We start from the raw sequence: 13,379 nt of genomic DNA on the forward strand, positions 1-13,379 counted from the left end.
CTTTGTTAAACACCACTTTCCTGATTATTTTATTGGGAACATTCAATTATGTTTGATATTTGGAGATGACAATGTTTCAAAAGCAAATTCACCAAGCCTTTTCAATAGCTGCGATCCCTGAGTTATACTGAGCCTTTTATGAATTATCTTCCAATTTGCCATCTTATCACATAATAGTGGATGTTGAGAAAAGCTTTAACAGATTTTGCTAAATAACTAAAAAAAAATAACTCCTGCCTTTAATTTGTTCTAGTTTCAATAGTTTACAAGCACAGGTAAAAGTAGACAAATAAAGATATCTTTGACAGGCTGCATCTAAACAAATAAAATCCCAACCAAAGTAAAAAAAACACATATATAAGAAATCCAGAGTGAGTGAGTGTTCTGATGATTTGATAATCTGAAATTCATCCATGACCTCAATACCTGGCAATTTCCCAATTCATATACTTCTGACAGCTTACAGTATAATCAAATCAAACTGATAACTCTTATATGTTATTTGCCATAGTATCATTTCCCTGCTTATATGAGCTAGTTTTAATATCAACTTGGATTATGCAGGATTGTAGTACTACAATCTGAAGTTGTATTTCTGTTCATTTGATAATTCTGCTCTTCTGTATCTACCAGGTAATAGTAACAGATCCTTTCCCTGTGAAGATGCTGTATGACAAATCTCATGACCAAGTCTGGGTTCTAACATGGGGGGATATGGAAAGAACACATCCAACACTACAGGTATGTATGATTGATATTTCTTTTTTCAGAGAAGAATAGTCAAACCATTTAGAGTTGGCAATTTTCTGTCACTTATCATTGTCACTTGTCATTTCTGGGGGAAAGGAGACAAATTAACATCCACCTTGGATAAATGAAATAGCAATGCAGCCAATTAATTTTGACCACCTAAACCAAACTTTAAACATAGTCATAGCAGCATACCTTTAAAATTTGTGTTGGTGCTTTGAGGTGGTCCCAATTTTGTTCTGTTTAAAAAGTTCAAAAACTCCAGCCTACATTTGAGGCAGGGTTAAAAATAAATCTATTGCCTGTTTCCACAGTTATAGGACTGAAAGTAGACAAAAGCTGATGAAAAATGGTATACCTGTGTTCATCCAAGATGGATGTGTGCCACAAGATGGATGTTCCATTGTGCTTCTTACTTTCTCAACATGTAAGCAACAAAAGGCAACACTTCAGGTATTGGATGAACCGTTGACATAGGACTGTCTGGGACCATTCCTTTTACAAATATTCATAATAATGGTTAATCGAGTGGTTGTGGGAGATCAAGGGCTGAACGAATGGGCTGCGTCATACAACGCTTAAAAGAGAAAAATCCAGATGACATGAAATCTTTGTTTTTTACAAACCAATGCAACCTACCATATCTTTCAGGAGAGAAGTCCTAACTGTGACCTGCTACTCAATATTTAGGCTTTCACCTGTGCTCTCAATGTGGTTTGAGACAGTGTAATGACAATGTGACAGAGAGCCTTTAAACATTTCCACTTTCTCTCTGCCCTGCAAGTATTCCCACCTACTCTATTAAGGTTAGCACAAAGGTAGCTGTTTTTGTAATGTGCAATGAAACCATACTTCATCTATTATTTCCAGAGTAAATATGTTTGCAACTCCTCCTAGGAGTTAGGGGTTAACTGGGCACAAACAATCACTTTATCTACAACATGATTTCCCTCACACAAACAAGAGCACACAGTACAAATGGTGCTAAAAAGAGGGACAAATATCACACAAATCTGTGCTTTATTAAATGTTATTGCACTTTAAATTCCCGCAAAGCTATGTTAACAGTATACAAAATTAAGTTTAAGATAGACTGGATTAAATTTTGTGAAATTTGATGTATTGATCAAGAGTAGCAACTGCTGGTAAGGTGAAAAGACATTTGACAGCATGAGATAGTGGCAGCAGAGGTTGTTTTTGTTTGTTTGAACAGTTCAGTGCAAAGGTCGGTAAGTAAGTTATACCATAATGTTATATAGTACAATAGCAGCATGATGGTTTTCTCCGTGACAATGCAAAGTGCGAAATATTGTCAGAGTCCAGTAGAAAGTAGGGGGAGAGTTCGGAATCTGGGTAGTGAACAATGAAGAGAAAGAGAGTTCAACATCTAGGGGTGGGGCAGAATGGAGGGAGTGGGAGAGTGAGGTGGAGTTGAACAATATAGTTAAACACAAGTGAGCAAAAAGTGCAAATTGTGTGCACTTGCACTTTGGCATACCAGTTTCACAATATAACTAAATACATGAATTTTGTCCTTTATGGCTAATCGAGATACCACCTGATTCTCTTAATCAAGCCAAGTTTGTGCAATATCTAGATAACAAAGCCAGATCATCATCAAACCAAGCCACGCATGCCTTCCTGTTTCTGTTTATTGAAATTAACAAGAGCAAAGACACAATAAAAGGGTGGCAACATGGTCTTGGTACAGATCTTGGATGTGCAATACATCCATCCATCGCCTGCCGCTTATCCTGCACTCAGGGTCGCATTGGATCCTATCCCAGCTGTCATTGTGCGAGAGGCGGGGTATACCCTGGACTGCAATGAACATTAATTAAAAACCATTTAACAGTCTCCTATGCGGACTAGTCCCTTATGGACAACTTGGCTACTTCTTTAAGATCATAACTTTATTCCAGATATTCCCTAGATGAAAGCCAGCTTAATGCCAGTTTAAAAGCAAACAGGAATCTTCCCTTCATATCTTTATCTCCAATTATGATTTAACTATCTTCAAGTATCTACTTTTGAAAGAGACCCTTAATGCTTGCTTGCATGAAGAGAAAACATGCAAGCGAATGAGTTCAGATAAAAACAGAAGCAAAAAATGACCAGAGGTATTTTATATGGACACAGATGAAAGCAAAATAGTAACAAGAGCTACTGCATTTTAAAGCCTCTCTTGAGAATGTTTTCTATTCATATTTTCAAGAACACACAACAAGAGAGGAAAAATTCAGTTACATATGTAGTTTAAAGGCAGCCTAAAGCATCACAAATAAATATTTTCTTAGATGTAAAATAATAATAACAATAATTAATATGTTATCATTATTACTAGAATTAGTGGTAGTAGTAATAGTAGTGGGAAGGGACAATACAATCAATACCAAATGTTGAAGGTTTTCCATAAAAGGAAAAGGACGGCGAAATAACAATTTTTTTTGCAGGATGTTGTATCCTTGTCCCCATTTGTGCGACAATTTGTATCACAGCATCTAATATATGTATGATTGAGCACATTTTTTAAGCCAGCAAGACAGTGATTCACGGATGAATTGCTGATGGCAGGCGTTGAATGTCCCTGCAGACCTCTGTTGTTGAAGATTTTACAAATAAGAACTAATTGCAGACATGGTTGTCTTGAATTTATCTTTGGGAATTGAGCATGTTAAGGGAACAGAGAGGAAGATGCAGAGTGGGTGGCAAATCATTTGATATGACTGTGTGTGTTTGCTTGTGGAAATAGGAGGGCAGGATGCTTCAAGAAGTCTGTCTCCTCCCACTGACGAATGTGTGATCTGATTTGTCTGCATTTTCATGTTCATTGCAAAGGATTGCCAAGTGATGATATATTCACTAATTCATGATTCTTCAGAGAATCTTGGGAATGAAATTGCTCGTAATAGTTTGATAAGCACTTTAATTAAAAAGGAAATTACACTGGTATCTGGTGTTCTCCATGTTAAGTGGATTATTTCTGATTTCAGTGGTTAATCAATTGTTAATGGTTTTGCATTTTACCCTGAAAATAATCCCTTTCTATGGAATTGTTGATGCATTTACATCAAATGTGATGGTTTGTTAATTTAATTCCCCTTTAAATGTATCTTATCTTAATATTTGTCAACATTGTAATTAGAATTAATGACTCATTACATACAATTTTACCAAATGCTAACTGATATCATATATGCCGTGTAACTGAAAAACACGTGATCTAAAAATACATTGGTCATGTACTTACTTTTTTATTGCAAACAAAAACAATTCTACAATAAAAAAAAAAAAAAAAAAAAAAAAAAACAGAAAAAAGAGCTTTTTATAACTTTAAATATAAATGCAATAAAAATACAATATACATACATATATGTGTGTATGTGTGTAAAGTAGAACGTGGGATCTTGTAAAAAGAAAACACAGTCATGCACAGGCAATGAGTAGTTAGTTTGCATAGCATGAATCACTTACAAATGTTTTTGCAGGAAAAACAACATAATGGATTGGAGCACACATGAATCAAAATACTAATGGTCTGATAATGTCATTAACATTTTGAATAAAAGTAACTGACCAGTTGAGTAACACCTTGCCACCATCAGAAGCACTCAATGAATCATGCATGTGAATGAGTATGTGTCTCAGTTTTCACAGGAGCTTATTTATGTGCTCATCATAAGAAAATCTGTTTTTGCAAGGGTGTAGATGTAGGTTCAGCTACAAGGTATTACCCAAAGCCAGGTTTTAAGGTGTCCAAATATCATAAACATCGTTGGGTGTGAGATTTTCAGCTTTTCAGCTTTCTGATACAATTCTGGTAACCAAAAAAATGAAACCCCATTAGAACATATACAGTCTTAAAACAATACTATGGCAGGAGTTACTGAAATATAATGTAATATTTTTAGGTATCATTCAAAAACTGCCATCTGCATATATGCGGGTGCTTTCAAATAAATACCTCTGTCTTCCCTTGGTAAGAGGTCACTGTTTTGCATTTTCTTTTCCAAACATTCAGAGATGACAACTACTCATTTAGCTTGCTTGCTTATACTGTATATAAGGATTGATAGTGACTGAGCAGTTTTACTTTTACAAATTGTTCGGTCTCAAGGTGCCAAAAGAAACAGAAACTGACTTTACTTTCCCTACTCACCGTACTTACTGGAAATTGATCTGCGATTTGTATAATTCATGCAGTACAATTCATATTACAAGCCATTTTGATAGCAGTGTTTGGAGATCAACCTACGTCTACACATACATTCCCTGTGGGCCTCCTGTCTGGATCCATGACACAAATATTTGATTACAAAAATGAAAAAGAAAAAAACAAAATTACAAAAAACTGAGTGTGTGTGTGTGTGTGTGTGTGTGTGTGTGTGTGTGTCTGTGTCTGTATACCCACATACATTTTTCCAGCAAAATTTGGTACAACACCTATTGTTCCAATATGCATGAGGAGTATATTCTCTCTCCAGTGTTTTCTCCACATGTCTTTTCTATCCCCAGATGAACTCTTCTCTCTTCACTTTCATCATCTTCTGACATATCTTTTTTTATACCCATCTAATACTAAAATGATTTTTTGGTATAAGCCTCTTAGCATGCTCATAGCCTGAAGAACTTGGTGTCTATGTTGCTTTTAAGCTCATTTGAGTTTCATCTCTCTCAATTGATTGGCAACACTTTTCTTACACTGCAGTTAGTAAGTTTAGTTTTGTCAGGTGACATCTGAAAATTTGTCACCTGACTCATTGTAAATAAAGTAGTGAATATATTTTATTAAAAATTTAGACACAACACACAACCCAGCCCTATAGCCTATAATGCCATGAATTTGTTTTACCTCAAATTATAAATTCATTCAGTGTGAGAAACAAACACTGCTCATTAATTATGGGAAAATTTGTCTTGACAATGTGGCACCCATGTTTTTCAATATGCATTTTCAAAAAAAGAAAAAAAAGAACATAAGGTTGATTTAATCAGTAAACCTTTCTCAAACACAATTCACCAACCTAATAGTCCTTCTTTCATCTACATATTCTTTCAATTCAGATATGTTTTCTTGAGTTCAGGGCTTAGTTGATTATTGTGATCCATCTTGATTTAATCAGTAAATATTTCTCAAACAGAATTGATCAACCCAAATGTCTTTCTTCTATCAACATATTTTTTCAATTCCAATTGTTCTCTTGAGTTCAGGGCTTACTTGATTATTGTGGTCCATCTGGCATTGATTGAACTTATTTTGAAAATTTTATTAGGTTCAGGATGTGAAATTCATGATATGAAACAATTATTGTGTTTGCACTACTTTTGATCACAAAGAAATGTGTTAAATTCTACCTTCCATGCACATTATTGAATTTATGCTATGTTGTGCTGTTGAGTTCCAGAGTGAAATCTTAGCTTTGTGCCTACAATAGACGTTGCTGATTTAATTTAAAATAATTATTAACTGCTGGTCTTGTTCACTTTTTGTCTAACCATTTTTGTCAGTTAATATTTTGCCAAATCTTCGTAATCATCTTTTTCCCTTCCCCTTTTTTGTTTGTCATCCTGACTTCACTTTAAGGAAGCAGCAATTTTATCCTCAGTAGACTGGTGCTTAGCAAATTTGCTCAGTAGTTGTGGGATGAATAAACCTTTCAGAATATTGATTTTTTTTTTCTGATGCATCAACTGTTAAATTGGAAAATATATTTAGAGATTGAAAAAAATAAAAATAGAACAAGCTTTTCAGTCAGAACTTTTTCAAAGTACCTCACCTACATTAAAACTTGTGTGATAAATATAACATTAGATATTTTACTCATTAAGTAACTTAAGTGGTGAATACATGAAAATTGAGCTATGGAATTGAAAAAATATGTAATGGGCTCATCTGTCAGGTTCGCTTGCTGCACAAAACTGTCAGGGATAAAATTAAATGGACCTGAAACAAATTAGTCACTGTTTTTAACTATGATTTCCAATAAGAGCCCTTAACATAATATGCAAGAATCTTTTTTTACTTCAAGAGTGAACAATGGCAAATATGGAAATGACATTCCAATGATGCAATAAGTATAGTTTTAGCTTGAACGTCTAGTATTCATTTCAACACAATGTTACATGCTGCACAACTTCAGTAAATGAAGAAAGAATATTCTGAATATGACTATAATAATACAATGAATATTCCTCTAACAATGAAATTGTGTTGTTGCAAAATACCTAAACTGTGTTAATGTTGAACTGTTTTCCTGAATCCAACCAAGTTAGTAGCACTGATCACAACAAACTCTATGGCTTTATTAGAGTTAGTGGGCTATGATGTCTATGGCTCTGATGAAAAATATAAAACATTTTTTTTATGTATTTCTTGATATATTATGTACACTGCTCAAAAAAATAAAGGGAACACTTAAAAAACACATCCTAGATCTAAATGAATGAAATATTCTTATGAAATACTTTGCTCTTTACACAGTTGAATGTGCTGACAACAAAATCACACCAAAATGATCAATGGAAATCAATTGTATCAACCCATGGAGGTCTGGATTAGGAATCACACTCAAAATTAAAGTGTAAAAACAAACTCCAGGCTGATCCAACTTTGATGTAATGTCCTTAAAACAAGTCAAAATGAATCTGTGTTGCTTCCTGAGTGGACACTATGATTTCACAGAAGTGTGATTGACTTGGAGTTACATTGTCTTGTTCAAGTGTTCCCTTTATTTTTTTGAGCAGTATATATATTATGTAATGGCAACAAGAATAAGTCAATTCAATCAACACTAGTAATGAATGATGATGTCTCTATTTTTCCTTATTTCCATTTACCATGTGAAGTGAGAAGAAGTGCCACAAAAATACACATTATGTTCAACAGCATGGTTGCATAAAATGTTGTTGTTTATAGTCATGGAATCCATGTGGTGGAAAAAACTTAATCTACATATATACTATTGAATTAATTCCTGTGTATCACTAACAGTTATTCTTATTCTTATTATTATCACCAACAGGTTATACCTCAAGCTAGTGTTGGGGAAGTACATCATGCCATCCACACAACATTCCAGAGGGTCAATGACTTCTTCATTCCCCCCACCAACCTCATCATCACTCATGTGAGGTAAAAGAGCACACAAAACTGCACGAAATCAGCCACCCCTGATTTCATACACATTACTGCTGTGACCTCATTGGTCTCTCATAATTGCAATTGCTGAGTTTTAGAAGGAAAGAGCAAATCAGTATTCTAATGAAAATCATAATTTGTATTAATCGCTCCTACTTAAGAGGTTATTAACCAACATTTGAACTTTGTCAATATAGGTTTGCCTTCATCTTCCTCAAAAATGAACCTGCGGTGCATAAGATTGACCTGGAAACTTTCTACCGTGTCAAGACCATAAGCCTGAAAAACTACAGTTGCATACCGGTCAGTATGGCCTACACACATCTGAGTGGCTTCTACTTCATCCAGTGCCAAGCAAAGAACCAGCATCAAGCCCCATCTCAACTCCTCCTCGACAGTGTGACAGACGCGGTGATCGGCCCAAACCTAAATATCACAGGGCAGGCATTTGTGTCACAGGATGGACGTTATATTGTGACTCCAGACCTCCACAGCTCAAATTTAATAGTACAGACAGTGTCTTTCCATGGCGTGCTGGGTCTTAACCTAGAAATTGAGAACCCTGTAGTTATCTCTGATCTGGTTTTCCAGCTGTCCTTCACAGAGTCCAACCAGCACGTGATGGTGGCCACCTCAAGCTCAAGCACAGACCTACTTTTTGCTGATCTATCATCAGGTCGCAGCGAGGTTCTCCAAAACCTCAAGGAGCCCTTATCCCCACAGTCGTGGCCATGGGGGGGGGCCACCAGAGTGGTTGTGTCAAGTGGCTTGTTTGGACAATACCTTGTAACACCATCTGCTGAATCTCTGTTTGTCCTGAATGGAAAGCAGAGAACGCCACACTGCGAGGTTTCAGATATCAAGAGAGGGAACACAGTTGTTTGGGTTGGTGAGGTATGAGTGAAAAGACAATAAATGAATTAATAACTAATTAAACGGGAGTTCTATCATTATAACAAATAAAAAGGGGAGATATCAGGCCCAAGTAGATATGTTAAAGATTCATGTAAACATTAGTTTGTGGACTCAACCCTGGGACTGGGATAGAAGGGCATACGTACAGAATTATTGTAACAAAACCTACACTTAATATAGAAATAAAGAAAACACACCCTGCTGTGGTATTTCTATCGGGAGAAAGTGTCAATGCCATTGAGTGCAACAGTGATCTATGTGCATTTAATTATACAGAAATGTACATAATTGCACTTCCTTCCATGTTATCACAGCAAATAGGTACCTAGAGTGGTTACTAACAAACTATAAACTATGCACAATGCTCACTTTTTTAAAAGTAAAAAGCTTTCCAATTTCAACTATGTTCATTGTTTTCACCAGTGATTCATATAATCACCACAAAATGTATGATCAACATTTAGTGTTTGTGTGTTCTGAGTCCTTTTAAAATCAAGTATCCTCCATGTGAAAGATGTCATTATCTCCATTCCCTCCAGAAGTTTGCTTCATGCACAGAATTTTGGTCCATCATACAAGTCTGTCAACAGTTTATGTCATTGTTAAACAGTAATGAACATTACATAATGTTGTCTCTTGCAAGGCTATGATTTATCCCCCCTCGGTTTCTAAATTTAATGGCATACCCCCAGCACAACTCTGTGCCGTGAAGCCTGACAATGCCGCTTACCAGATATCCTCAGGGTAATGAATCTGGTATATGCTGGCTATATGCCGTGGAAGGACCAAAGTGGCATCAACTTGATGATCTGCCTGGCTGTGAGCATTTGCAAACCTCCCAATGAGCCATGCATCAAAACGAAAGGGAAATACACATCTGTCACTTATAGGGCTGTAGCACACAGATGATTAGTGGCTGTCTCTCCAACAAATTATTTGGGATGTGTGGTGGATTGAAAATGTTACCCACATGAGGATAATGTGTGCTGTATCTATAACTTCAGCCTGCAACCCCAAAGGGATATGAGTATATTGTCTACAAACATTTTACTGTACTCTGAATAATTTAAACATTATTGCATTACGCTTTCACAATTCTAGGAACATATTGATTGCTAAATGAAATAAATGGCTCAGGATGTACTGGCTTGGGCATCATTTATATCATTGTTGATAAAGGGTAAATAAATAAATGTGGGGATCTGGGTGGGGGGTGTCACCGATTATTGTATCAACACCAGCAACATTTTTCTATTCAAATTGCTGATATTTTTATCAGTAGGTAAACTCCAGCATCTTCTGTGTAATTTGCTGTTTCTATTTGCACTAATCATTCTGATGATGAATTACATGGTGCTGCCGCCTCTCTGTAAATGCAATAAGATTGTCATAAAAAAAAAAACATAGTGTCACTTAACCATCCCTACCTCCTGAGGTATTCATTTTGAACATTTGGATGACACCCGTGATGTTCTTCACATCCTGGGCTAAAACAAGACGCATTGCTGTTATAAGCAAGGGTATTTTGAACAAGGTAGTTATCTGTTAATCCCCCAATGGAATTTGTCATTTTGACACTTGATGCAACCAACTTTTATGAAAATGAAAATCATGCTGTATTAAAGGATGTAATATAAGCAATCAAACTCAATTTGAGTATTTACTGAAATATTCATACATATGGTCATTTTTTAACTGTCTATGCACTTAGTTATAATTAGTTGTTTATTACAAAGAATGACAATTTAAAGCCCTTTGTGATGCAGGATAACTCTTTGATATACTCCATGGCCAAAACAGATTTAAAACCAAATAACTGATTTAATTCTATACAAAGTAGACTAAGTATACTTAAAGTACTAAAGGTTATCTGTTATTCCATGGAAAGACAATTACATAATTGAAATGATTATTCAGAGAGATCTCCATTAATAATCACTGCACAAATACTCACAGCCACTAGAATTGTCAAGTTATTGCCATCTTTGTGTGGGTCAAAAATATCCAAAAGGGGGCAAACTGGGCATATTCACATCTGAAGCTTCCTGAAGTTCACCTGATAGAATATCTTATTTTTTGTGTTCCACTAAAAATCCAACTGGAGTCTTGTGATTAGACAATATTTCATTATATCTGTCTGACACCAGATCAAGTAGCAGCCCTAATTAAATGTTGATGACTTCCTGCTGTTTGTCCCGTTGCATAGTATCTGTGAGTAACACATGCAATCTGTATGGTAGACACAAATCAAATTAATCTAACGAAAAAATTAAGAACAAAATAAATGCAAGAGGCAATGTTAATTTTCTATTATCTGTAATATAGATATTTGCTGATAATTCGCTGTGATATAAAACAAGTGTGTTTGATGACATTTTGAAAGTTAAAAACTTAATAACATAACTCAATCTTGAAAATATTTTCTTGAACATTGTTGCACCAAGAAGGAGGAAACATTTTCCTACCTAAATGATACCTTGATATGATTTAATTCACTAGGTTTCTTACTGTGACAATAAAAGATAAAGAAAAAAGAGATCATTTGACAGTTTCAGGCTTCCCAAGTAGCATTTAAACCCATAAGTATTTGACAGCTTTGAGGCATGAATATAATTAAACCAAATCTTGAATATGATCGTGTTGGACCACTTAATCATCCCACACAGTCTTATACAGTTTCAAGTTATGTAAAAAGTCACATTCCTGCCCTTTGATGTCACATTTGTCCATTTCTCTCTCAAGGTTGATTCAGACATAATCAGAGTCTGGTAGTGCATAAAGACTGAAGCTCTGCCAGATGATATGAACTACATAACAGACTAGCTCATGTTTTTTTGGCTCTTCCTTCAGTGTTACATGAATCCCTTGAGCTTCACTAGAGGGCCACCAACAGGAACCACGTTGTAGATAACATTGTTCTTGCTTAGAAGAGACTCAGACTTGGCAAACTGACTGTATAGTTTTCTTTATGCATTTTATGTGTTAGTTTATGGCAAACTGTTTTGTAAAAAAAAAAAAAAAGGAGAAATGAAAAATAAATAAATTGTAAAAAAATAAATGTTCTGCTGTGTCTCATGAACTTACTGACTGCACTGAGCAAAGAATGTTTCGAAATAGGAGTTCAGCCCATTGACTGAATAGATACGCTAATAAGACAGTTTTGGAAATAAAACAAACCGTGTGTGTGTGTGTGTGTGTGTGTGTGTATAGACTGAAAAACCAATGAAGTATCAAATTGCAACAACATTTGTACAATTAAATTAGATTTAGAGGAATTTTGACAGTTTTTCTTTCGTTTGTAAGTTTTATGTACTGTATGTATGTGTTTTTGTGACTTCTTTTTTTGTTTTCTTTATTTTTCAAATCAAACCACATTTGGAGAAAGTAGTCAACCCTACTTTGGCTCAACGATCTGTCGACTGGATGATCATCAGTTCTTTGTCCCACAAAGTACTTTAGTTGATCAAAATTTCAATAATTTTGTTTTGGTAATTACATTACATTGCATTTGGCAGACGCTTTTATCCAAAGCGACTTACAATAGAGGACATACGGACTGCAAATGCACTTGCAAATACAATGGTAATATGATGACTCTGTCAACATGACTGCTATCACAACACGTACCTGTGTCAAAGGATTGCATAAAGTTGGGGTTACCAAAATGTTGATTGCAAAGGTAGTGCAGTTACAAATTGCATGCCAGTCATAGGAAAAAAAATAAAAAGATAAATGAATAGATAGCCTGTCGTCTATCCTTTATTTGGCATTTGTCAGTTCTATGATGTCCAAGCAGTCAGTCTGGGTAGTCTTTCTTCAAACACACCATGGGCAAATGAACATGCAGTCAAACATGCAAGCTACTTAAGAACTTCAGTAAGCTTACAATTCATGTCTACCAGGGAGAGTTACTAAAAACTGATTACTCTCAATGAGTAGGAAAGCTGGACCAAGTTACCAAAAGCTTACCACTATCATAAGCACTTTTAATTTTTTTCTCCAAGTCAGTCTATCATTATTATTCCATAGAAGGGAATTGCCACCACTTCAAACCGTTCATAAAAATTACACCACTGACATCAGTCCAATTAATAAGCTGAGAAAGAGAAAAATGGAGGATTCAATCTCTTCTTACATGAAGATCGTTAAGTCCGAATAGATTCGACCATTACTGATGATCATTTTACAGCCTTCTTTGGGCAAGCTACCAGCAACTACTGTCTGGACTATGCAACCCTGGCTGACTCCTTTTAGAGTAGAGACTGTAAATGTTCTAAATTGTATTGTGCCATAGGGGGGTCATGCAGTTATGTAAGGAACAGCAACGTATATATAATATCTGCATAATATAATTAGTATATTTATACGTTAATATATGTTTAGCATTTTTAAATGTCAATAGATAAGTCATTTAAAAAGAAGTGTGGAACCTGATACAGTGTGAGCACCAGTGATATGACACATTCTTGTGTTTATGACCAATGACTGAGCAAATATTGGTTGATACTCTTTGGGAATTTAAAGATAATTTTAGCCTGTGAAAAAAATTAACAAAAACAAACAGGCAAAATGAAAA

At 35.3% G+C, this 13,379-nt stretch overlaps 1 protein-coding gene across 4 annotated transcripts in view; it reads left to right on the forward strand.

Moving 5' to 3' along the window:
* The window catches only part of fstl4 (follistatin-like 4), a 141,011-nt gene extending 129,150 nt beyond the window's left edge, over positions 1–11,861 (forward strand). For 2 of the 4 annotated variants that reach the window (XM_086177008.1, XM_086177009.1), the window contains exons 14-16: positions 634–741; positions 7,773–7,882; positions 8,086–11,861. In XM_086177008.1, coding sequence (XP_086033134.1) covers positions 634–741; positions 7,773–7,882; positions 8,086–8,788 — 921 coding nt within the window. In that variant the 3' untranslated portion in view covers positions 8,789–11,861. Of the gene's footprint in view, positions 1–633; positions 742–1,064; positions 1,096–7,772; positions 7,883–8,085 lie in introns of those variants that run through there. The other 2 variants (XM_086177010.1, XM_086177011.1) reach the window with 2 other exon arrangements.
* The last annotated feature ends 1,518 nt before the right edge of the window (positions 11,862–13,379 follow it).

The sequence above is a fragment of the Fistularia commersonii genome, chromosome 29 (assembly GCF_037954325.1).
Source record: "Fistularia commersonii isolate RoL2024-O1a breed Wild chromosome 29, RoL_Fcom_v1.0, whole genome shotgun sequence".
NCBI lineage: Eukaryota > Metazoa > Chordata > Actinopteri > Syngnathiformes > Fistulariidae > Fistularia > Fistularia commersonii.